The sequence below is a fragment of the Arachis duranensis genome, chromosome 1 (genome assembly GCF_000817695.3).
Source record: "Arachis duranensis cultivar V14167 chromosome 1, aradu.V14167.gnm2.J7QH, whole genome shotgun sequence".
NCBI classification, from domain to species: domain Eukaryota; kingdom Viridiplantae; phylum Streptophyta; class Magnoliopsida; order Fabales; family Fabaceae; genus Arachis; species Arachis duranensis.
In genome coordinates, this window is record NC_029772.3 from 88,489,858 (window position 1) to 88,515,383 (window position 25,526).

General features: G+C 34.1%; 6 protein-coding genes across 8 annotated transcripts; 4 read left to right on the top strand and 2 right to left on the bottom strand.

Annotated features, from left to right (window-relative positions):
* Positions 1-5,884: 5,884 nt before the first annotated feature.
* Positions 5,885-8,155, top strand: LOC107457700 (protein ELF4-LIKE 4). 3 transcript variants are annotated; one of them, XM_016075868.3, is made up of 3 exons: positions 5,885-6,158; positions 6,972-6,998; positions 7,506-8,155. In XM_016075868.3, the coding sequence occupies exon 3, from the start codon at positions 7,555-7,557 to the stop codon at positions 7,897-7,899; it is 345 nt and encodes a 114-aa protein (XP_015931354.1). In that variant the 5' UTR covers positions 5,885-6,158; positions 6,972-6,998; positions 7,506-7,554; the 3' UTR covers positions 7,900-8,155. The 3 variants fall into 3 exon arrangements, with proteins under 3 accessions (XP_015931354.1, XP_015931366.1, XP_015931359.1); XM_016075880.3 differs by lacking the exon at positions 6,972-6,998 and having other exon boundaries at positions 5,888-6,158; XM_016075873.3 differs by lacking the exons at positions 5,885-6,158; positions 6,972-6,998 and adding an exon at positions 6,390-6,553.
* Positions 8,156-11,838: 3,683 nt separating this feature from the next.
* Positions 11,839-13,739, top strand: LOC107457693 (40S ribosomal protein S3-2). The gene is made up of 6 exons (XM_016075862.3): positions 11,839-11,964; positions 12,044-12,191; positions 12,286-12,457; positions 13,032-13,086; positions 13,162-13,293; positions 13,406-13,739. Exons 1-6 carry the CDS (start codon positions 11,932-11,934, stop codon positions 13,598-13,600), a joined length of 735 nt encoding a protein of 244 aa, XP_015931348.1. The 5' UTR covers positions 11,839-11,931; the 3' UTR covers positions 13,601-13,739.
* A 708-nt stretch (positions 13,740-14,447) lies between these two features.
* Positions 14,448-17,523, top strand: LOC107457674 (replication protein A 70 kDa DNA-binding subunit A). The gene is made up of 2 exons (XM_016075845.3): positions 14,448-14,912; positions 15,552-17,523. The coding sequence occupies exons 1-2, from the start codon at positions 14,647-14,649 to the stop codon at positions 17,206-17,208; spliced, it is 1,923 nt and encodes a 640-aa protein (XP_015931331.1). The 5' UTR covers positions 14,448-14,646; the 3' UTR covers positions 17,209-17,523.
* Positions 17,524-17,565: 42 nt separating this feature from the next.
* Positions 17,566-18,140, bottom strand: LOC107457685 (uncharacterized). Its single transcript, XM_016075852.3, has one exon. It carries the CDS (start codon positions 18,064-18,066, stop codon positions 17,707-17,709), a length of 360 nt encoding a protein of 119 aa, XP_015931338.1. The 5' UTR covers positions 18,067-18,140; the 3' UTR covers positions 17,566-17,706.
* A 1,521-nt stretch (positions 18,141-19,661) lies between these two features.
* Positions 19,662-20,661, top strand: LOC107458564 (RING-H2 finger protein ATL52-like). The gene has a single exon (XM_016076784.3). It carries the CDS (start codon positions 19,808-19,810, stop codon positions 20,381-20,383), a length of 576 nt encoding a protein of 191 aa, XP_015932270.1. The 5' UTR covers positions 19,662-19,807; the 3' UTR covers positions 20,384-20,661.
* A 1,023-nt stretch (positions 20,662-21,684) lies between these two features.
* Positions 21,685-23,384, bottom strand: LOC107457663 (vacuolar protein sorting-associated protein 2 homolog 1). The gene is made up of 5 exons (XM_016075834.3): positions 23,146-23,384; positions 22,616-22,746; positions 22,427-22,531; positions 22,080-22,340; positions 21,685-21,968 (listed from the first exon to the last, which is right to left on the bottom strand). The coding sequence occupies exons 1-5, from the start codon at positions 23,180-23,182 to the stop codon at positions 21,831-21,833; spliced, it is 672 nt and encodes a 223-aa protein (XP_015931320.1). The 5' UTR covers positions 23,183-23,384; the 3' UTR covers positions 21,685-21,830.
* Between the last annotated feature and the right edge of the window lie 2,142 nt (positions 23,385-25,526).

Here is a 25,526-nt window from a genome sequence, read left to right on the forward strand (position 1 = left end):
TTGTTGATGTGATGTCTTCAAGTATTTTCACTGTTTTGTTTACTAGCAGGTGTTTTTACCATTGTTCTGTCTAGCCACAGATTTTGACGCTCTTGAACCTACTCCATTCCACCTCTACTATAAATGGACCTTTAAAGCCAAAAAAATTTCTGCCATAGAAAAGGAAGACGCTGTCTGTCGCTGCTGCTAGTTGGCTAACTCCAAACTGATTCTGTAGAAGAACCGGTCTCCATGAAGGCGCCATAATTCTCAAATAATGATGCAGTCAAAGCACAAAATACATGACAGTTATAACAAATCCATTATCTTTTATTTCAAATTATCCTCAACTTGTACTTAATAGAATGAAAATTAAAATATAATTTTATTTAAACAATTATTTGTATTATTTTTTATTAATTTATTCAAAAAATAATTAAATTTTGAAGCTAATTGGTATAAAATATTACAGATATAAAACTAAGAAAAATTTGTATTTGTATAAGAATGAGCCTAATAAATAATTATTCTATTTAAATATAATTAAGAGTATTTCTTTCTTTGTCAACGAGTTATAATTCAAATGACATAGGGTGTGTTTGGATTTGCGTTGGAGAAGAGAAAAGCGCGTTTGAGCTTCTTGAACGCTTCATCTTTGTGTTTGGCAACATTTTTGTACTCTAAACACAGAAGTGATTTCTATGTTCAACCCAGGTTTACCAAAAGCTATAAATTCTAGCTTTTCCGTTTAGCTTTTCACGTTGGATTAAAAAATATGTTCTATGTACCAATTATGTCCTTCATTATTTATATGTTTGTTTTTTTTATAATATTTTTTCTAATACTCTCTTACGTATATTATTGTTTTTTATAAAACTTCTGTTTTTTTTTGTTTATTTGAGTTTTTTTACTGTTATTATTATTTTTTTATACATGGAATATTTTTTACTTTGTATTATGATTCTATTAATCCTATTAGAGTACTAAAGAATATTGAGAGTACTAAAAAAATATTAAAATTTATTTAAATATTTAAAATAAAATTATAAGATAATATAAAATAATTATTTAAATTCATGTCCTTTTCTGTAATTTTTTACCTAAAAGTGATTTTGAATAATGTAATCCAAACAATATTTAGTTTACTATAATCTAAAGTTTAGTAATTTTTTTTACAGACATGTTGTTTTTAATATTTATACACTATTTTTTTATTTTAAACTTCAGCCCAATATCTGAGACTTATAAAAAAATTTTAAAACTTGTAAAAAATGATTAACCTGATTAACATGTTACCTTTTTAAATCCAGACCATTCAAATAACAAATAAAGAGTTTAGGTTTAACGAATTTACAAAGTGTGCAGTATTCCATACTTAGCAAAAAGCGTTTAAGAATGAGCCCAATGTCAGTACATGATTAGACAAAGCTGGTTTTGGTTTACTCTCTTAATTTGTTTCACTTATAGCCAAAATGTCAAATCCTCCCTTTTTAGTTACATTTGAAATTGATGTATTAAACTATTGTGAAACTGAGGTAATATTTCTTTTTCTTTGGAGGGACGAGGGAATTTATGCCCACTGGCCCTAAACTACTGAAGCATTTGTGTTGAAATGTGGATGTGTCTCTAACTGAGATAACCAATTCTGGTGATTCCAGATAATCATTGTTATCACTGAGACTTTTAAATTAGTTAAAATTGCAATACATGTCAGCATATGATGCACAATTACGTCCTTTGATACCCTTTCTTTTTCATTGTTTTCTTATGCCGCAGCAGCATACAGCCATAGCAAATGGTGAAAGCAAAAGAAGCCTTCATTGATTAGGTGCAAATTGCAGAAAACAAAGCACCTGCTGTCGGGAGATGCTACACTACTAGGCTTAGAGCATAGGTATCTTCTTCGGATAATTTCTTAAATTTCTAAATAGTATTAAGTGGTGCTTATTTTATTTTATTTATCAAATTAAGTGGTTGTTATAATTCATTTGGTTGAAAGATTAATATCATGATCTCTTGGAAAAAAATTGGCGTTTTCAACATCTTGTTATAATAAGTTAGGTTAGCTGAAACCTAACATCAAGCATCGAAGGTTAATCAACATATCATGATTGATTGGTGATTATAACATGTCAAAGTAATGTTGAAATGAATATTGCACTCGTACTTACGAGTTACTTATGGCACTGAAAGGGGAAGAGAGGGTCTCTTTTTTGTGAAGCCAAAGTAGCGGAGTGTGTGAAGAACAGCAGAGGGTGGCATCCGTGTGGGGAAGCGTATCCACTCACTCAATCTCGAACTCCCATTGGTGTCGTCGCCGTGAGCGTCACACACTTCATTCATGGACCCCACTTTCTTCAACATTCTTCTTTCTTCCTTGCCTAATCAAATAATGTTTCCACAGCTAAAGAAAATATCATTCAATTATTTTATTATATTTAAATTTCTTAATTTTTTAATAAATAAATTATTTTCAAATTTTTAGAAAATATTTACAGAATTATTTTTAATATGATGATAAAAATAATATTTTAGTTGAATATTGATATTTAAAATATATTATAATATTATAGATATGCAAAAAATATCTTTATCCTCTTCTTCTTTAGGATTTATAAAAATGACAGGAACTCAATTAAAAAATCATACATTAAAACATTTCACGTGGTATTGGTTGTATCAGATCAGCAGTTTGATTATTGAGTCATGCGAAAAATCTTCTCAAAAATTTGTATATAGCCCAGAGTATAATCTCAGGAACCAAAATAGCACAGTTAAAATTTCAGAGGTAAAATTAGTATAGGATCAAATTTAGAGGACCACTTTAAAAATTTAGTCAAATAACTAAAAAAATAATATAATGTAATTAGTTATATGTATTAAATTTTAATTATTAAAAAATATTTTAGATATGTGACTCTAATATATAAAATAAAATTTAAATTCTTAATACTTAAGGGTTGGAATAACTGATTACTGGATTAATTGATTTAATTCAAAGTTGGTTGTTAAGAAGCTTTTACTAATTGAGCTGAAAATGACGAAACTCGCTGTTAGCTGGCGAAACGGGATCGCATCATCATGGAAAACTTGACATCAGGAATGAGCCACGTGGCAATAAGAAAAAAGGAAAATATCAAGGAGTGATGCTTCAGAGCTAGGAAAGGACTTGAGAATGAGGACAAATTCTTGTACCAGAACTTTTAAAAATCCAGTTTTACCAGCAAACATGATGAGTACTTCCTGAGATTACCTATTTAACTTTTTTTTATAATTTTTCTAAACTTTAAAATAAGGATTTAAAATTTTTCAGTGCTCGATAAATTTTTAATACTTTAACAAATATGTTTAACTAAACTCCTCCGTGTAATTATTGTTAAGAGCACATATTGATGAGGTGTAAAGTTTGATCCACACAATTTTTTCTACTTATCTTTGTATTTTATTTTCCTAGGAAATTTTGTGTCTGATAATTTTAGTTAGGTTTGGTGTTTTTTTCTATTTTCATGTTTTGTTTTGCAGTTAAATTTTTCAGGAAGGAATTATAAAAAGAGATTACAATTTGTAACATATTTTTACTAAATTGTTAAAATTTTATATTTATTTTAATTTTTATTTTTTATAAATAGAGTCTCATCACTGAATGTAGTAACTTATCACTTGTTGATTATTAACAAATATATAAGTAAAAATATTTTAGTTTGTGATATAAATTAAAAATAGTCAAATATGAAACATTAATTTCTTATCAAATATATAAAATATAAATAATATTAAATTGTAGAATCACTATTCATGTGATAATACTTACGACTATAAATATAACATATACAGATTTAAATTACTTAGCGTAGTACTTTGAAAAAGTACGGGTATAATTATGGTACATTTAAGAATGGTTTGAAAGAAAAATCAATCTAATTCAAAGCATATAATTCAGATTGGATTAGTTTTATTCAGTAAAAAAAATAAATATTTTTTAAGAATTAAAAATTAGGTTTAAAAATACAAAAGTAAATTTTTTTTATGAAATATAAACTATAACATACATAAGATAAAACTATAAAAGTTAGATTTATAAATTAACTTTTATTTTTTGATGGTGCAAAGAAGCTCACAAAAGAGCATATTAGCAGCTCAAGGAAAATGAACAACAGATTTTATAGAAAACAACACGAAAATAAACTTCAAATATCAAATGGTGAAAATAAACAAGCATGCAATATGTATATAAAATATGAACATTGTAGTTCTATGCAAATTGATTCGTCCTCTGCGGCTTCACCGATTTGATGCTAGGTAAATCATACAGCTCATATATTCCCAATTATGAGTTAAAAATGCAGTAGCATAAAACTGTCAAATACTGATATTCATGTTTCTTATCCATTATATCCTCTAAGACCACAATGAGACCTTACACAAGCTTCCTTCCTAATCAAGTATTACCATTCAAGTTAATTATCTCACCCTCTCGACGACCTTCTTGGAATATTTTCTTGTAAACCTGCCAAATTAAAATGCGACACAAATACTTAATGTTACAGTACAATTTATTATCTTTAGTTTTTTTTGGTGACTAATTTATTATCTTTAGTTAGTAATTAATTAATAATAATTAAAAACATAATAAATTATAATAATATTATATAATCAATAAATATTATTATTTTGAGTCAATATTTAGTTAGTAATAATTTATATTTATTTTTATAAAAATTTATACATAAAAAATATATAATTTATATTTATATTCATAAATTTATACACACGAGTTAATATAATTTATATCTATATTTATTATAATTTATATACATAAATTAATAAAATTTATTTATTTAAGACAAATTAATATTTATGCCGGTCAAATATTAATCAAAATAGCTAAAAACTAATATCCCAATAATTTTTGGTTAAACTATTAGATTGAAAATATTAAAGTTTAAGCCTTTTTCATTTAATAAAATGATTGTAAAATTTAGGTATAATTATTTTGTTGGTTTCTATTGTTTCATTAAATTTTTAGTTAGGTATTTATATATTTTTTTGATTGGGTCTTTATACTATATCAGATTTGTAATTAAGTTATTGTTGTGATAAAAATATTGAAATTAATGAAAATATTTCGTTAAACAAAACGAATATGTCTAATACTTGGTTGAATATTCTATATAGTTTAATAGAATATTTTATTTTTTTAACGCTTTTGTTAAAATAGTGTTTTGGCCCAACCCAATAAAAACCAAAAGTTCATTCGACGGGCTTTGTAACCCGATGGATATCCGACCCGTATAAGTCAGGGGTGTCTCTAGTGTGATACCATCTCATAGTGAAGCTCTGATCAGCTGATGAAAGCTTCTTAACGAATAGGCTTGAGCAAAAAGGCCCACCCAAGAAGTAAGAATAAAAGGAAGAGACCTATTCCTCCTCCAAGTACGTCACAATTTTACATTAATTAGACGCTTTATCGTATGAACACTTACTTTAGTATCAGAGTGTCTTTACAGAACTACCAGCCGATTAATCGACAAATTTAATCAGCCTTCTACTATGTAGATCTCGCGCTCAGAATCCAATCTCATCCTATACAATTTTTTTTCTTAACGAACTTTGAAAAATTAAACAGATAAAGATTTAGTTATAAAATTTTAGTATAAAGAATTAATTAAAAATTCAAGTAAAATTAGAGAGAGCGATCGAATAATTAAACCTAAAATTTAATAATTTTTAGGTATAAATCAAATGAGAGGAATAATAATTTTGATTGAATTAGTCTGAAAATTACTCATAAAAAATAGTTGATAGAAGGTAGAGTACATAAGAGGAGGTCCCTCTGGGTGGGAGTGAGGGTGTATCTATATTTAATGTGACATAGGGAAATTATAAAAGGGGAAAAAACAGGTGGATATTCATTATAGAATAGTGCTAAATATTAAGGCACAGAGGGGTCCGAGCGTGACTGTCAAATCTACATTCTCTCTCTTTCTTTCTTTCTCTCTCTCTTTCTCAAATTCATTCACAGGGCACACAAACACACAACACCCTTCGCTTCACAGATTCGATTCAATCGCCGATCTTTTTCAATTATCACTCTCTTCTTCCTCCTCGGGAATCCCTCGTCTTCCTCTTTCAATCTCTGTCCCTTCTCCCTCACTACTATAATGTTCCAGATTTTCAAGGTATGTACGCTTTCGATTTCTCTCTCTCTCTCTCTCATTCATTCATTCCTATACTAATAATTAATTATTATTGTTTATTATACTATTAACGATAAGCCTTCCGAATCATTTCATATTTTATTTCTTAATATCCATATTCCAAAACAAACAACAGTGAACATGGTAATTATGCTTAGCTAAAAATGCGATTTTTGTTCTCTAGCCTTTTGTTTCCATTATTCTGTGTTCTCAATCTCCGTTCACACACTCTTTGGTTTTATCAGTTCCGCTCTTTCTTTTCCTCCTCCTCTTCATCATCCTCGTGACTCTTTCAATATAATACTTTTTTTGTTGAGATCTCTTCAATTGCATTTAGTTACTTTTGTGATGCCTTGGAACCTTCGGAACTCAATCAGGTTCTTTTTTTATTTATTTATTTTTTCTCTTGAACCGATTTCCTGTTACCTGTTCAAAGGAATTTATGCTGCTGCAAGTGCAAGTCTTCCAAGTACAATTGAGAAACAGTTTCAGTTCCCGGTATTAAAAATGTTGTCTTGGGGATTTTATATTTTTGGTTTAATTTTGTTTTTCCTGAATTTTTAGTATTGACAAGTTGAGATTATTAAATTAGATTTTTTTTTTTTGGGTTGGTTTTATTCAATGTGTGCATATGTATGGAACATTTGGACAGTTAATTTGGTTTTATTTTTGTTTTGTTTTTGGTAATTTTGCTCGAAAAGGGTTAATGATGCTGTCTCTGCAGTAGTACCTTCGTATAGCCTCATCTCCTTCTGCATCATTGACTGTTTTTTTTTTTTCTTTTTTCCCTCTCAGATTCTTCTTTGGAAGTCTGTGCTTTAGGTAGGTATTTCCTGAGTACAATAAAAAAGGTTCCTTTTATGGAAAATGGGATCTGCTTTTTAGTTTATTTTTATTTTTTTCATCTCATCGTAATAATGATACAATATAAAAAAACAAAAATAATACTACTGTAGTAATTAATAGTAACACCATCAATCAGTAATTATTATAGTAGTAATAACAAAAACTTACAATGACAACATGTAATAATAACAATAACAATAAGTTATATAATCTGATTCCTCTGAAAAAGTGGCAAAAGTGGCCTTATGGTGGTCATGATTTCTTCAACAGAGCTTGTCTCGTCTGCACAGTGCCTTAAACAATTCCAAAACTGCTTGTGTTTTGTCTCTCTGTATTGGTTAGTGCAGGCAGGTGCAGATAGTAGGATATGATTATGCATAAATAAAATATTAACATTTAATATTATATTATATTATTCATTTTTTATTTTCAAGCACTTCCAATCTTTGCTACATCCTTATTATTACTCCTTCAATGATGCAGGGCTGGTTCTGATTTACTTGATTAACCTTTTGACTGGGAGAAACAAAGAATGGAGGGTGACACATTCTCTGGGCTTGGCAATGGTACTCAAATTGATAGCAAGATTTTGCAGTCATTTCAGAAGAGCTTTGTTCAAGTGCAGAACATCTTGGATCAGAACAGGGTTCTCATCAATGAGATAAACCAGAATCATGAGTCCAAGGTGCCTGACAACCTAAGCAGGAACGTTGGCCTTATTAGGGAGCTCAACAACAACATAAGAAGAGTGGTTGACCTCTATGCTGATCTTTCAAGCAACTTTACCAAATCCATGGAAGTTTCTTCTGAAGGGGATTCCAGTGGTGCTGTGAAATCAGATGGTAAAGCCACCCACAAGCGACACAGGCCTACTTAGGCACCTTACTTTCTTTTTCTTTTTCTTCTCTGTTTTCTTTATTGCTTGGTGGAGTAGTAGAACAACATTAGGCTGAATCTCGTCATCACTTCTTACAACTCAAAATAAGAAAAAAAAAAAAAGAAGAATGATTTTCCAGAATTCCTCCCATAACTTGGTAACTGTTGATCTTATAGAAATCGACCATGTGTGTGTTACTAATGTAATCATGCCGTGTTGTTTAAAAGCTAAATGCAAATGCCTTTTCTTTTCATCATTCCATCCATTTTTATTCTTATTTTAAATTTATTTTATTTTATTTTTCTCTTTTGAACATGTGATGGAATATAATGTAATCTGATCTGCTTTTTCTCGTTTATGTTTGTTGTATGATTAGGTAGATTGCATGAGATAAGGGCTTTTAGCTTCAATAAACCTTTTTCTGATTTCCTCCTTGTTTAGAAAGACCTACATTAATTTTTGCCCTCGGTACTTTTTCCCCCCTTCTTCTGCAAGGACCATCCCTTATCTACTTTTGATGGGAACTCTTCATAGTACCTTTATTCGCTTTGCAATTTCAACTTCAACCCCAAAATGTTGTTTCTAGTTCTATACTTACCTAAGAAGAACTGAAAGTGAGAAAGAGGGTTGCAGATACTGTTTTAGGCCTATTCCCATGTACCCAGTGCCTCTCTTCTTTTTACTAAGAAAACTCTAACCTGGTTTTACTAATCATATGTTTCCTGTGGGGTGTGACAACTGAGAACTGCATACATATCTGTGAAGATGCTCTGTAACATTTGGAAGAAATCAAAGCAGCTTTAAATTTTGAAAGAAAAAAAAAAAAAGAAAAACCTTGGTTAAGTTCCCTATCACGCACCACCACAAAGAACAGAATCTCAGATAAGAGATGAAAGGTCTTTTGACTAGGTGTAAGTTTTTATTAATTTCTTTATTTCTTATACCCAATGACTAGTGTTAGGTATGAAATAAATAAAAGTCTTCTAAGATTAAAAAGTAAAAATACAAAGCACTAGAGTCCCCTAGATGCAGATGTGTGTAAACAGTGACGCCCAACAACATCACAAGGGACCCAAATGGTTCTTCTCTTTTGGCGATGGAACTAAACTTGAACTTCTCCATGCTTATCCCTTCCTGCTCAGGTTCTTTTTCACTTATTTTTTACTTTCCAATTTTTCTCCCCTCCTTTTTATTCTCTTTATGTTATTGATGTCCTATATGACAACCTTATACTTTGATAATTCCCTGGCATATGTATTTTCTCTCTCTTTCTTTGTTTCTCCCTGATTGCGCATATGTCTTTGTTGTTGGTGGACCCAGTTAATTGTAGTTTAATTTTCCTGATCTTAGGAGATAAAAAGGCCCACATGAGTGATTGCTGACAATGGCCTCTTTCTGATTTACATTTTGCACATTCATGGAGTGCACCTTTTCCTCCTTTTGTACATTCATCCTATGCCAATACTCTGCATCATTAATTATCAACATAACTCCTCCTCCTTCTTTTCCCCTTCATTCATTTCATATTTATTGTATCCTCGTTATAAGATACTGTAGAATATTATAATTTTCACTTTAAATGTAATCTATATACTTCGTTTTATAATAATAAACTAAAATAATGATTAAAATAATTGTTAGATCCCTCTTTTTCTTTTCCTCTTTATAATTGGGTGGACAATCATTTTAACCATGACCTCACGGGGCTCTTGGACTACCACTCAGAAACCCAAAAACTATGATAATTTACATATCATCATATCTATATACAATTATTGAGAGTGTGACTTAAGAAAGGTTAATTGTAACATTTAAAGCTTTAATTGGTCCATGCATTGAAATCTCTATGGGGAATACGACTACAAGAGTTGCTTTCTTCTTACAAAGGTTCATGATAGATGTGGATGTGGGAGTCTTATCCCTAGGTATCAATTCAAGAACTAGTGGATTTCTTTTTACATTATTTTTTGTTTCACTTGCGTTCAAAAGATAAGATGCTGATATAATTAACAAATAGAAATGACTCATATCATGACCAAACGGTGGAGAAGGACCAAATGAGAATAATGGTAACAAATTGGGTGACTCAAAATTTGTTTTTAGTAATTAATTAATTCCTCATCAGCCGCCAATAAGGGAAGATAACGTAGCAGCTAATAATATTAAACCCAAAATCCAATTTCCAACAAAGGAGGAAAAAAAATCCCTAGTATTAGTAGGGGGAGCAATGTAAAAAAAAAGGTAACAATAAAAGAAAAATATAATATTATATGTTTGAGGTAATTCCAATAATCAAAGGGGAAGAATATCACACACAAATAAATGGATTGGTCCCAAGGGCAAGCCAAGACAAATTAGACATTGTGTAGTACATGACATGTGCGGTGGGAATCTACTTTTGCCTTTCTTTCTCTTTGTTCCTTGCATTTCCAGCAAATAGGTTGGAAAGGAGGCTCAACTCTAGTTTGCCCCATGAAAGCTATTTTATAATAATGGAACTTTGCATATATCTACATCATTTGTTGGACCCAATTAAAGTAATACAAAGTAGTATAATAAACTAATGATCCCACACCCCATGCCACAAATGTTTAATTATGCCCGAATGAGCACTATAATAATTTGACGATAATTTTTAATATGTAATCATCCCTTTCTACTTTCTTTAATTTCCTTCCCTCTTTCTCTCTTTAACTAAAGTCCATTGAGTTGATGCTTCACAAAGCCACTCTCTTCACATAGTATTTGGAATATATAGATAATTTTTTTTATTTAAAAATTGGATACATACTTTAAGAATAACAATAAACTTTAGAATGTTGACCTCACCTTATGCTTCTCTCTCTGTTAGGTGATCCGTTAACGTCGCAAAGTTGCATGAGTGATACTATATGGGAAATGGTTTGGTACAAAGATCGTGTCTCACTGAGGTTTCACCTGCCAACTGGTAACGAAACTCATCATCTTCTCTCATATCTTGTCGTTTTATTTTATTCCTTTTTTTTTTATCTCGTAATAATTAAAGCGCATCGCTATCACCTTAGCTAGTATCCCTGATTACTTAAATCTTCATAAAGTAAACCACTGTTTAGTAATTCCAATTTGCGCAGAGTAAACTTGTGTCTATGTGTGTGTCATCAATTAATTAACTGATTAATCTAATACATAACTAAGATTATCCTTGTGTATGTATGATATGAAGTAGGAAGATAAAATAATAGATATCCTTTATTTGAGATAATCTCGTTCTTTAAAGATATATATCATTGCCTTGCTTCGTTCGTAAATTATATTCAGCTGAAACCTGTGTTTTCACTTGAAAAGTTATATTTAGTTTTATCTAAGATAAAGTTCAAGGAGAATTTAAGCGTTTTAATTTAGAATAATAATCCAGTAATGACTAGATTAATCTCCAACAATAAACGTTCTTTGTAGAGAAATTTCAAATTTCTGAACCTTTGTTGATTTATCTTATTTAAATGTAATTTTTTATATATATTACAACTATCATATATGGTTTACTACTCTTTTTCCATTTCTTCCATATTTTTGCTAAACTTTTTATTGGTCATATGATTAATATTTTTTATCTTTGAAGTTAATTTTTTTAGTGTGAAAGTATAAATTAACTCATTATTTTTAACATAAATTATCTGTGGTTTAACATTTTAAACTTTTTAATTAGCAACGTTACATTTAAATATAATAATTAATTTAAATACAAATCCAAAATATCAAAACACTTCTCTTTACTGGGTTTCCATACTGTGCCTTAAGCCCAATTAATGGGCCAATACATCCACAAATGATGAGGCCCACTAATGGCCCAACACAAAAACAAATGATGAGGCCCATTAATGGCCCAATACAACCACAAATGATGAGGCCCTTTAGGCTCGACATATATAATGGATACCTTTACTCCAACAAAACCCCATCGCTTGTAAATTAGGGTTTGCACTTTGCAGAGAGGCACTCATCCACAGCTACAGCCACCGTTGGTGTATCGATCTGTACCTCTAATTCTCCACCATGGCGGCGATTCAGATGAGCAAGAAGCGAAAGGTCTAAACTCTCTCACTTTCTCCATTCGTAAATGGAATTCACCTTTTATTTTCATTCGATCTAAAACTATGTTATGCAGTTCGTAGCTGACGGAGTTTTCTTCGCGGAGCTGAATGAGGTTCTTACAAGAGAGCTCGCTGAGGATGGCTACTCCGGTGTTGAGGTTAGAGTTACCCCAATGCGTACCGAGATCATTATCAGAGCTACCAGAACCCAAGCAGTTCTTGGTGCGTGCTTCCATTATCACTCTTCTGATTTTTTCCTTCCAAATATTTTTTTCTTCGGATTTTGTTATTTAATATTATTGTATGCAAAATGTAGGTGAGAAGGGAAGGAGAATCAGGGAGCTAACATCGGTGGTGCAGAAGAGATTTAAGTTTCCTGAGAACAGTGTTGAATTGTATGCTGAGAGGGTCAACAACAGGGGCTTGTGCGCTATTGCTCAAGCCGAATCACTACGCTACAAGCTTCTTGGTGGTCTTGCTGTAAGAAGGTATATAATTTTAGTCAGTGTTATTTAGATGTGTAATTGTGTATATTTAAATCAAATCCTATGCTATGTATTACTTGATTTTTCGTCATGAATCAATCTGCTATTTTGTACATCAAAATGTGCTGGCTGCTTTCTCGGATTTCTCTGGTTTGATTTGATGATTGAAGAATAGCATGCTTTGTCATCTTTAAAGCAAATTTGGTGCCTGCTCCACCAAGTTTGTGTCGGAAGATGACTAAATCATTATGTCCTCCATATCATCTATATTCATGAAATTCTATTATATTCATGTTGTAATGCTGGGGGGATAAATCTTTTAATATTAACTCTTTAGCTACTGCTTCTTTTGCTATGTCATTATATTGCTCTGATTGGTTTGTTACATTGTAAATTTTGTTTTATTTTTTGAATGAATGATGTTTTGTATTTATTTGGATCTTCATTTTTTTTATGTTAGGGGCTGGTGTTAGTCAGGTTGCTGTATGCACATTCTTCTAATGAATAGGATACTTCCCTTGCTGTTTATCTGTACCACTAAACAATATAAAATTTATTTCTAAAACTACTTTTGCAGGGCCTGCTATGGTGTTTTGAGGTTTGTTATGGAAAATGGCGCCAAGGGATGCGAGGTTTGTTCTTTACAGCAACTGATTTCAGGTTTCCTTGTTATACTTAGGTTGTGAAAACATTTTGATTCTGCGCAGGTCATCGTTAGTGGTAAGTTGAGGGCTCAGCGAGCTAAATCCATGAAGTTCAAGGATGGGTACATGATTTCCTCAGGGCAACCAGTCAATGACTACATTGATTCTGCTGTAAGACATGTACTCCTTAGGCAGGTCAGTATATACTTTTTTTGACTAGTCTTCCTTTGATTGCATTGATAGTGTATGCATTTTGTTTTTGTTATGGAGGGATTTGGATAAGAAATTTTGTTTCTATTTCTTTTAGGGTGTTCTTGGTATTAAGGTCAAGATCATGCTTGATTGGGATCCCAAAGGGAAGCTTGGTCCCAAAACTCCCCTTCCTGATATTGTCACAATTCACCCACCGAAGGAGGAAGAAGAATACAACAGGATTCCTGTTGCTGCTGCCGTCCCAGCCTTGGCGAATGATATTGAGGCCCCTGCGGTCCCGGTTGCATGAAATGTTTTTTAATATTTTGTAGTGGTTTTCTTTAAAGACACATTCAAAGTTTTTAAGTTGCTTAAGTTGTTTCAGAAATTTTGTTATATACTCTGCCAAGAAACAAGTTTTGAATGAAAATTTAATCGTTTTGCCTTTAGCAGCGGTGCCCTTTTTCTGTTTGTAGGTGGCCACGTCTCTTAAAATATATGTCAACAATTTTCTTCCGTTTTAAAACAAGTGAACTTATGTCGTATATACATACTCCGGTTGGGAATTTGCCGCTTCTGAAGTATTATGGTTATGTTTAAACCCCGGAATTTGTAGATTTATCATGTTTTTAACGCAGTTTTAGACAAGTTGAACAGGGAGTATTATAACGGTGATTGTTAATTATATATGCATGGCATCCAAACAATAAAATAAGACTTGCCTGAAATCCCTCCTTTCCAAGTTTCGTAATCAAAATTAATACTATATACAAACTACAAATCACCTAAATAAAACCCCGTGTCTCTCTAATGCAACAAGTAAGTCATTTACACATGATCGATTATTTGATAATGCAAAATAAAACTACTTGTTAATAATCTTTCTTTTGGTAAAGACTAAATTTTATTCGGCTATCTCATTTAGCTTTAAAATTTTCTGAAATAATTCTCTTAATCTTCCAAACATTAAATTAAGAAAAATGCTTTAGGATTAATAGTCATCAATGTTTAAAAGTATAAAATAAAGTATGTTGTTGGAGAATTAAATTAAAAAAATTCTTATTAAATTAAAGAAATTGAGTAATGATTAAGTGATGGCCGAAAACAATAGTTTTTTGGTTTGCACCAGGATATCCATCAGTCCAAAAGCCCGTTTGAATAAAAATAATAATGGACTTGAAAACGATGAAATTGGGTTGTTGGGCTTGAGCAGCTAAAAGTGTTGGCGCGAATAAAGTTCCAGTCCGCTTGGTTACGTCAGCACGCTTCATTTCAAAAACCGCGCCAGATCCAAAACTGATCTATTCTGCTCTTCCTCCAAAATCAATCAGTCTCTCTTTCTCTCTCAGTCGGAGGATGCCGGTGAATCTGACGGCGCACGCGATCCCGGCGATCGTAGCAGGCGACGTTAACTCGAAGCCACTGTTGCAGGTTCTGGAAATCAAGTTGATTTCGAACAGCAAGCAGCAGGAGAGGTACCGGCTTCTGCTATCCGATGCGGTTTCTTCTCAGCACGCTATGCTTGCCACTCAGCTCAACGATCGGGTCACAACCGGACACGTTAAGAAAGGTTCAATCGTTCAGCTCATCGAGTACATTTGCAGTCCTATTCAAAACCGCAAGTCAGTTTCTCTCTTTCTCTCCCTCGTTCCTGCTCCTAATTCTATTTTTGTTTACCTCTGATTAATTACTACAATTATCATTAATATATCTTTAAGGAATAAGGATTAACCTCGAAGTGGATTATAATCAAATATCAATATGGCTTTGAACGTTATATTCGATGGAAAAACTTGATCTCTCCGAGATTTGGATAATAATACCTAGATTTGTATGGTTTTAGCTTACACGAGGTACTTGCTTTTCAATTTGAAGAGGATACTGTCGTTTGAACAGTTCCAGAAGATTTACCAAATGATTTACGTTCTTTATGGAAGCAAGAGTTTGCTTAATTTTGGATTAACTAGGATGTGTAAGAGAAGGACATTTAAAATATGGCAAGAGTTCAAACTGGTTGGTGAAGATATTTAGATGCACTTGTAGTTCCTGGTAATTTTTGAGAAATACGTGAATTGAAAACCTCTTTACCAGATAGATACTAAATAATTTTAAAAATGATGTGACCTGTTGAACTAGGAACCGAGCCTCTTCAAAATTGCAACAATAGGTTTTTCAAACGCTAGTTTATAAATATAAACTGTTTGTCTTGCTGATGGTGGTTCTGCTGTGATCTGTGGATTGACAATTGTCTTCCTTGACAGGATTGTTGTGGTGCTGAACATGGAAACTATAATACCAGAATGCGAGATCATTGGAAATCCAATATCATTTGTGGAATCTGATTTACCATCCCAGGGTGGTTCACTAAGTAATACAATGCAGAACTTGTCCAAGAGTAGTTATTATCAGCTGCCACCGCAAAATACAAGTTATAATGTCGAGAATTTCCAGCTGCCACCGAAGAATGCAAGTTCCTATGTGCAAAATTCCCGGCCAACTGTTCAAACTGCTTACAAACCGCCACCAGTTTACAAAGGCCAAGGTGCAATTCTGAGGAATGAGGCCCCATCACGTGTTATTCCTATATCTGCTCTGAATCCTTATCAAGGTCGGTGGGCCATCAAGGCAAGGGTGACTGCAAAGGGGGATCTGCGCCGCTATAATAATGCCCGGGGAGATGGTAAAGTCTTCTCCTTTGATCTCCTTGACTCTGAAGGTGGTGAAATACGAGTGACCTGTTTTAATGCTGTTGTTGATCGATTCTATGATGCGATTGAGGTTGGAAGAGTTTACTTGATATCTAAAGGTAGCCTGAAACCTGCACAGAAGAACTTTAACCATTTGAAGAATGACTGGGAAATTCTTTTGGAGTCGACATCAACTGTTGAACTTTTCCCCGAGGAAGATGGTTCTATACCTAAACAGCAATTTTCGTTTAAACCTATCAATGATATTGAGAACGTTGACAATAACTCCATACTTGATGTTATTGGGGTTGTGACTAGTGTGAATCCATCAGTTCCCATCTTGAGGAAGAATGGAATGGAAACCCAGAAAAGAATTTTGAATCTGAAGGACTGGACTGGAAGGAGTGTTGAACTGACCCTTTGGGGTGAATTTTGCAACAAGGAAGGGAAAAATTTGCAAGAAATGGTCGATGCTGGATTGTTTCCCATTCTGGCAGTCAAAGCTGGGAAGGTCAATGACTTTAGTGGAAAATCCATAGGGACTATCTCTGCCACACAGTTTTTCATAAATCCTGATTTTCCTGAGGCACGTAGCTTAAGAGAATGGTTTGATCGAGTGGGAAAAGATTCTGCTTCTCTGTCCATTTCTAAGGATATCATACCCGGAGGATCTAAGAATGATGTACGTAAAACTCTGTCTCAGATCAAGGATGAAGGTCTTGGGCGTTCGGATAAGCCAGATTGGATAACAGTGAGGGCAGCTGTATCTTTCATCAAGACAGATTCGTTCTGTTACACAGCTTGCCCTCTGAAGATTGGAGAGCGACAGTGCAATAAGAAAGTGACCAAATCAGGAAACTCGAGGTGGCAGTGTGATAGGTGCAACCAAGAGTTTGATGAGTGCGATTACCGGTTTCTTCTTCAAGCTCAAATTCTGGATCACACTGGAATTGCTTGGGTAACTGCTTTTCAGGAAACAGGGGAAGAGATTATGGGCTTCTCTGCGAAGGAATTGTACTTATTGAAGCATGAGCAAGAGGATGATGAGAAGTTCATAGGAATAATCAAGAGTAGACTGTTCAATGAGTTTGTCTTGAGGCTGAAAATCAAAGAGGAATTATATGGTGATGAACAGAGGTTGAAGATTACAGTAGCAAAGGCAGATAAGGTGGATTACTCTTCGGAGTGTAAGTACGTGCTTGATTTGATTTCGAAATTCGGTAGGCAGTAATTGACTAATTGTAATCTGAATTCCGCCATGTTTCTTCAAACACAACCCCCTCTACCACTATTAGCGATTTAGCGTTCAATTTAACATAGAACCAGTCAGCATGAGAGACGGGTTCATTACAAGGTTGAGATTTAGATACTAATTCAAGTTCTGAATTTCTGCATTTCATGATTGGGAGATATGCCTTAGTATGAGATGAGATATGAAGGTAATATAATATTTGACAATTATCATTCTGCAGTCTAACTTCAAAATTTCTAATATTATATGTAAGAGTGTTATCTACCTCGCGTATGCTTATAGATTTGTTCCCATGCAGCAGAATAAGAATAAGAAAAAGAAATTACGCTGTAAGAATAAGAAAGCTTGTGGAGATGAATAGTAATATAGTATATATTACACACAGAGTTCAATATCATTAATGGAAGATCAAGACAGAGATGCATATCATAAAATGAGTGACAATCTAACACTCCCCAGAGGGCCTCATAAGTTCGCTCAGCTTCGCTTAACAGGATCGAAATTCGCAACACCAATGACGGCACCAACGATTGCTACAGCCACAACTCCACCAGCTGCGATGCTGAGCAAGAAGTTCTTGAGAGAAGGAGTGACAGCAGCTTCAGCCACATCAGGAACCATCATCGACGCCGTCAATGCAGCCGCCGTCAGCCCCGTCACGACCTTCTCCTTCATGGATGCCCTCACCTGAACCCTTCCACTGGGTTTTGATACTGCCACGGCCTTTGAATTACGCAGTGGGAGTGGCTTGAAGAATGTCTCGGAGCTTGGCACCACCCTCTTCTGGCCTGCGTAAGTTAGTGGCATGGCCATCGAAACTGCTGAAGTTGAAGCCATTCCTTTTCTCTCTCCTTCTTCTGCTTCCCCTGCTTTGGTTTACTTTGGTGAAATGAAAATGCTTCGAAGAGTGAGGAAACTGATATGTGATTTGAGAGAGACGGTGGTGGAGAATGAGAGGCTGAAATCTCTGGCATATTTGCCTGTCCGACGTGGCAGCTTCTCCATTGAAAATAATTGGATAACGTTATCTTGTTGGTTCTATTCACCACGTATAATCTGGGCGTTTTTAATTGGATTTCAAGTTTCATCAATCCTCGGTTTTTGTAAGAATATTTGTTTTGTTCAAAGTTTTGTTGGGCTGAATATTTTGTTATTTGGGCTCCTGGTAAATACCTATATTCAATGTCCCTTCTTAGAAAAATGGCACGCTGTCTAATTTAGTGCGCTTGTTAGTTAAAATTAGGTTACGTCTAAGCAAGCTCATATTTATAAATTCATCGTTACATTAAAACATTAATGATGTGTTTTGTGTTATTTTAATATATGTTCTAGTTGACGTATGCAAGAAATATAACCACGAGGTTAAATAAAAAAAGACTTGTTTAATTCAATGCAAACCTAATATAAGTTATGGTTAAATGTCTTGGGCAACCTAAATTGAAAATATTCTGTGAAATGACCAACAGCGTACTTACTTGTCCCGAAAAGATCCTTTATGATAAGATCGCCATGGGTTTCGCCCGTTTCGTGACAAAGGCAAGAGTGTTGAGTATATTTTCTCATAATAAGGAATGTAGAATAATATCTGCTAGAGATCCATTGAATATCTTTTCCCCCTGCTTATATAATGAATCCTAACATTTTACTTAATTTATTATTTGTAATTTAAAACATTGTGTAGATTATTAGTTGAATTGAGATGGCTAAAGTTGTTCTTAACATTTGATTTCTAGTATCGGGAAAAGGGTATAATACTATAATGTTGGTCAACCGACTTGTGTTGTCTTTAGTAATTTCGTATTTTGAATGCCCTTTTCTGATATCTAATTTTAAATATGTATCATCAGAATATCCCTTTTGGAAATAGACATTACGCGGAGGATATCAATCATAAACGACCAGTAACATGTTCATTGGTAAATACTAAGTACTAAAGTACAAAGTTACTTTCTCAATGGATCCAAGACCAATTTCAAATGCTAATAATTAGACAGTATTACCAATTCCGCAGGCAACGGAACAGAATGTGCAAGAGGAACAGCAGACTCGTCTATTGTTTGCCACTTCTCACTTCTCACCCATCTTTAATTTGATCACTTATCTCTGCACCCCTTGGCTAATGGTTAATAGCACTTTTTACACTTCTTAGTGTCCTCGTCTCCAACACCCCCATGGCATATTTTATGGTAGTTAATAGATATATCTTTTTAATTGAATTATTTAGACTTCTTTTAAATTAATAAATATACACTCAAAAAGATGATTAAAAAGGTTTATAAAAGACTATATGGTTAACTCTTTATGATAGTAACTTGAAAGAAAAAGGAGGAAAAGGAGGGGAAAAATAATAATATCTTTTCCATGGCAACATAACCGCCACGGCATTTTATAGTATAAACAACTAAACATTAATTTAATTTAATAAAAAAGCCTAATCCCTCTAAAATTGTGCCATCTAGATATTATAATTGTTGCTACATGATTTTTGATTTAATATCTAGTTATCTAATGAAAAACACAATATATTCTCCAAGTTGCTCTTCCCTATAATCCTCTTCACTCCCAAGTACCAAAAAAAATGGGTGATGTTCTAAGCCCCTACACACTTTCACCCCCACCTTCTTCATCATCTTCTTCAACAAAGTCCAACATTATCATGCTATATTATGGCCTGGCAGTTGTTGGAACCGCCGCAATAGCGCTAGCACTTTACAACTACTGCGTCATCAGAAGATGCAGCAGGCAACAACAACCGCAGCCCGAAACAACAAGTGGGTTGGTCGAGGTTGTCGTGTCAAGAAGTATGAGCTTCGAGAATTCGCAAAGTAACTTGCTCTCAAGCTTCAAGTACAAGAAAGAAGAAGCAGAGAAAAAGGAGAAAGCCCAAAAAGAAGAAGAAGAAGAAGGTGATGAGGATGGTTCTTATGATGAGTGCCCCGTTTGTTTATCGGTTTTCGAAGAAGGTGAAGAAGTGAGGAAGCTTCCGAGATGCAAGCACTCTTTTCATGCTCAGTGTATAGATATGTGGCTTCACTCCCATTTTGATTGCCCTGTTTGCCGTACACCGGTGGGGGCTTTCTTCCGCCGTTTTCCGCCGGAGACTAATAATAATAATAATTCCGTTGAGGAGTTGCCGGAATCCGGTGGTGTATGAGGTTTAAGGGTGGTGGGGCCTGGCCAGCTTTGGGGAAATTGGGACGAGTCGTTGACAACTTTCTGAAGAAGGAACAGCGACACAAAGCAGCCCACTTGTTTTCTCGTTGGAATGTTACGTGACAATGGGGAGACTCATGGATATATATTTACACACACTCCCATTTTTTCTCTTTTACTTTCTTTCTTTCTTTTTTTACATATTATGTGTTAAATTGATTAATTGATATGTTAATTTTGATTTATTATTTATATATCATCGTTAAGAGTAATTGTCATGTTGCTAATATTGTACTTGAGCCATTAATAGTAGTAAAAGAACTTATACTAGCAGCATCTTAGTCCGTAGCAAATATATAAATAGATTAGGGATAGCATTAGCATTAGTGTCACAGTGAGTTTAGTTGATCCCTTTTTTTCTTTGTGCATTTTTCCATTTGGGTTAAAATATCAATATCACAAGTTGAATATAGACCATTCATTTCGTACATCATGCGTCCATGTCTTACTTTTTTCCATTTTGTTTTGGTTATATTTGTCTGCTTCTGCTGCTGATTCTAGTTGGTAATTTGGTTTTTGGTATATAATCAAGGCAATTTGTATGATCAAATTTTAACAGTGGCAATTTTACCCAATTTTTTTCCCATGCAAGGCAATTATTCTCCTCCTACATTTATTAAGAACTTGCGTATATTTTGTGAGGTTATCATCAAGGTTGTGGTGAAAATCAATATTTTCTTTGGTCAGAATTCGCTATATCCTTTTACTTACCTCTTTTTGTAAACAAAAATTCACTCTTCAAAGATTTTTCATTTTTCCTCTTTATCTTTACCCCGATATGCTCTTGGGTATCTCAATCTAAGTCTTGTTTGCCAAAGCACTACACACAGAATTAAAAGGACAAAAGTAACTGAGCCGAACACCAGATTAGTGATAAAAAGGGTGTCCTTCAAAAGGAAGAAAAAAAAGTGATAAGAAAGCTCTGATTGCGAAGTGGGAACCTACCATATATATATATATAATTTAACCATGCTCATATTTGGCGCAAATTAGTTCATTTTCATAATAATGATCTGCTCGTTTTCTTTTGGTAGATGGGACCAAAGTTAATTTGAAACCATTAGTCATTGGACATGTATCTTATATGACAGCTTGCGTTGTACTCGTGCACGCGAAAATCAGCACAAGTCAAAACTAACAGGTTAATGCTAGTTTGCTACATAGAAATTGTTCAAATGAGACTGTCAAAAGAATGGGGGGAAAATGTTCAAATGATGCAGCATTGAAGCATTAGTGGGAACATATACAATAATTACTCGGGGATTTAATATTTAAAAACCCTTTTTGTTCATGATCTTCTATTCAATTCAATTATACTACATGGTAGTATGGTAAACACGACCTCTATCATTCACAGTAAAACTGGAGACCCTGGATCAGAATCAAAATTACATCCTTCTTAAATTGTCTAATCTTGCCTGTAAATCACTATCTATCCCGGCATCATCATTCGCAGCAGTTTCAACTTGAGGCACCTTAGTCTTTGCAGCTGGCGCTGCAACAGACGACGAGGGAGCATTCACAAGCTGCATATCAAATCAGAATTCATCAGGCAATGTCATGGTGACAAACTCAATTACTTTGAACCTGTTAAACTAGGTGGAACAGGCAATAAGGCATAATATAATATTATATACCTCTTGGTTCATGTCAATTCCGATCTCATCGAGAACCTGGTTCACTAGTTCTTCAGTTTCTTCTTCTTCCTCATCCCCTTCCATAGCATCATCTATTGCATCTCCCATCACCTCAGTTACCAATTCCATCTTCTCGTTCTGTCTCTCAAATTCTTGCATGATTTTCTGCAAAGATGGCAAGTTCATCTGCCTATTCATCTGTCCCATTGCCTTGGTCACACCTTTCATTGCCTCCCCCATGGCTTGTGTTGACTTCAAAGTCTGAAAAATGGTAATAACGATTTTATCATTCTCTAAGGAGCATGAAAATGCCATGAACTCTTACAACTACACCAACAATGACATACTTGAATCCTGAGTGATACGCCCTGAAGTTGTGATTTAAGCTTATAAAACTTTTCAATTTGATGCCTTGTTCTAACAAGATCTTTTGCCATCACTCTAACAGCACCCTGGAAAACATTGCATGCATTAAAAATAGCTAAGCTAGCACAATTAATGCTACAACACACACTATCAAAACACAGTCATCATACCATCTGGCCTTGTTTTGCACTTTTCTTTATCTCTAAAATCAATTTCTTCTCCTGTGATTGTAATCCTTGTCTCTCTCGCTCTATTTCTCTAATTGATTTGTCCAACATTCTCTTATTTTCCCGCAGCAATTCTGAAAAGTAACAATTAACATCATATAATAGGAAATCAACACATAGTAAGTAAAAGCCACCATATCAAAACAATGTTGGATCTGCCATCATTCTAAGAGTTCCACTTTTGCATAAAATTTTGACAAGTAAATATATTGTGATGCCTTACTAGCATAATATCAAGGACAAAAAGGTTTCAACATAATCAATTAAAGCACTCTGCAAATTTTGAATAATCATCCAAGGAATTTGAGCAACCTCAATTAAGAATTAGAGGCCTCCAAGGTACAATTCAATGTAAAAAATATAAAATTCACATATATTTTATTTTAATAATTCCATAATCAAAGTGAAGTAATCAAGTAACATATAAAATTGATAGATTTTAGTAGTTCGAGAATCAGAGTGAAGGAACGTACCTGCGGGGGTTTTTCTTTTTCCAAAGATGAAACTCATGGCTCCAAAATCAGCAACCGCAGGAAGCAGAAACCGAATAGAGGTTGTATGATATCACAGAGAAGCAAACAAAAACCTTGATTTTACTGCTATCAGATAAGAAGCTTCTTCTTTTTTGTTGTTTGGGGGTTCTTCAAGTTTTGATGACGATGCTTTTGGTAGAATTCTCCAGCTTTCGTAAGTTGTAAGTGTTTTTTTTTTGTCACGAAGTTTTTTTTTTTGGTATTTAATCGGGGCTAAAGTCCAGAATTACAAGACACTAATCAACCGAGGTAAAAAAGCACTTCTACAATCATCAAACAAAATTTGTCTGAAAGGTGCTGGTAGCACATCAACAAAATTGGTCACGAAGTTGTAAGCGTTAAACAACTACGAAGGAATCGAGTCCGGCATTAATGGGCCTACTACAAATATTCATTCGAGCCCATATATGGTTTTGGCTTTTTTGATATCTTTATGTCTCCAGTATAATAACCCAATATTTTCAACAAAAATATAAAGATTTGCACTCAGGAAGAGGATCTCATGAATCGCAGTACAAAGAAAGTTAAAACACGTGACGATGCTGAACTAGGTGATAACGTTAACCGAATTCAACCAGCTATGGATGTGGAGTTGGATAATGAAAATCGGATTTGGATCCTCTAAAGTTTGAATTTCACTTTAGAGAGTAAAATGTGATATTTCACCTTTGATTTTATAGGTAGGGTCAAAAATAAATATGAAAGAGAAACTATTCGATAGTAGAAAATCACATTTTACTTTCTAAAGTGAAATTCAAACTTTAGAGGATCAAAATCTATGAAAATCAACAACCGTCTTTAACAACGCAAAAGTCTCATATAAGGATTCTCTAGTGGCTCTTGGGAGTTCGTCTATGGTTGAGGACGATATCGATGAGAACGATCCAAATTCAGAAGATATGTGATATAAAGATGATGAATCGAATGGGAAGGAAGAGAAGCCATTTGACCCTTGTCTCGTTATTTTCGTCTCAAAAGAAGAATTCGATAAATAGTGTAAGCCACGGCAAGGAACACTGATCGTGAAGGTTCTTGGAAAAAGAGTCAATCTTGGCTTCATGGAACATCGTTTAAATAGAGATTAGGTAAAAAAATGTAAGATCAATCTTACAGATATGGATTGTGATTATTTTTTTCACTTTACAAAGGAAGAAGACTACTCGCATGCGTTGCTTGGGAGACCGTGGATGGTGGCAGGACACTACCTTATTGTTCAGAGGTGGCGACCTTTCTTTTTGAAATCTGAAAAAATAATGAAAAAAGTGGCAGCTTGGGTCCGAATACCCAATCTACCAATAGAGCTCTACAACCACAGGTTCTTGTGGAGAGTTAGATCTGCTATTGGCACAATGCTAAAGGTCGACAGAGTAACATCAATACATTCTTTAGGGAGGTTCGCCAGAATTTGTGTCGAAATTGACTTAACCAAAAAGCTTGTGCCCAGGATCTCGGTGCTGGGGAGCATGTTGAACATTGAGTATAAGGGTCTCCACCTCATCTATTTTTCTTGTGGGATGTACGTGCACAGGGAAGAGGAATGTAGTGAGAGAACGGAGCACAAGGAAGAACTTTGAGAGGAAGAAAACACTACAGTAATATGTGGCCGACGCTAACGGAGGACAAGAGCCAAATGAAGAAAGAATCCCAGAGGATACGGCTAACATACAAAAATCAAGGGATAATCAAGACCCACCCAATTTCGGGCTGTGGATGATGGTTAGAAAACCACAAAAAAGAAAACAAGACAAACATGCGCCGGTGAACAAATATGCTCAGTATGAGAATGTATCTATTTCAAATAAAGATAGGGCTATAGTTCCGGAGGAAATTATAATAAAAAAAGGATCACGTTATAATGCCTTGTACGAGGAAAGTGGAAAAGAGGAAATTGAGGATACTGTAGACGTAGAAGATGGGATTAAAGAGAACATCTAAAATGGGATGGACATGGTTTCAAACCAAAAAGAAAATGGGGCCTTCAAAAGGCCTACAAGCAAGGTTGTAAGGCCAGGTGCAGGAAAGAACCCGCAAGGTGAAAAAAAGACTAGTCTAAAAATTGGACTCATGCCAAGCAATAGACAACCCAAGTCAAAAGAAAAGGAAGCCTTGGGGACTCAAACACCTACCAATGACAATATAATTACCTATAAGAAGACCTGCTCATCCTCAAAGAATCTTGAAATCATTGCTATGGAGAAGGAGATGCTGGATAACATGAGAAGGTTACATCAAGAGCAAATTGAAGCGTACGAAACTAAGAGGATGGCAAATCAGATACTTGAGAACCATGTGGTGAAGGAGGATTTCGCTTCTCTGGAGAG

Coding starts and splice junctions, on each gene's coding strand:
- LOC107457700 (XM_016075868.3), top strand. CDS start 7,555: ATGGAGGGTGACACATTCTCTGGGCTTGGCAATGGTACTCAAATTGAT.
- LOC107457693 (XM_016075862.3), top strand. CDS start 11,932: ATGGCGGCGATTCAGATGAGCAAGAAGCGAAAG. Junction 12,192..12,285: donor CAGAACCCAAGCAGTTCTTG/GTGCGTGCTTCC, acceptor TGCAAAATGTAG/GTGAGAAGGGAAGGAGAATC. Junction 13,294..13,405: donor GACATGTACTCCTTAGGCAG/GTCAGTATATAC, acceptor TATTTCTTTTAG/GGTGTTCTTGGTATTAAGGT.
- LOC107457674 (XM_016075845.3), top strand. CDS start 14,647: ATGCCGGTGAATCTGACGGCGCACGCGATCCCGGCGATCGTAGCAGGC. Junction 14,913..15,551: donor AGTCCTATTCAAAACCGCAA/GTCAGTTTCTCT, acceptor CTTCCTTGACAG/GATTGTTGTGGTGCTGAACA.
- LOC107457685 (XM_016075852.3), bottom strand. CDS start 18,066: ATGGCTTCAACTTCAGCAGTTTCGATGGCCATGCCACTAACTTACGCA.
- LOC107458564 (XM_016076784.3), top strand. CDS start 19,808: ATGGGTGATGTTCTAAGCCCCTACACACTTTCACCCCCACCTTCTTCA.
- LOC107457663 (XM_016075834.3), bottom strand. CDS start 23,182: ATGAGTTTCATCTTTGGAAAAAGAAAAACCCCCGCAG. Junction 22,532..22,615: donor GTGCAAAACAAGGCCAGATG/GTATGATGACTG, acceptor AATGTTTTCCAG/GGTGCTGTTAGAGTGATGGC. Junction 21,969..22,079: donor GAATTGACATGAACCAAGAG/GTATATAATATT, acceptor TTTGATATGCAG/CTTGTGAATGCTCCCTCGTC.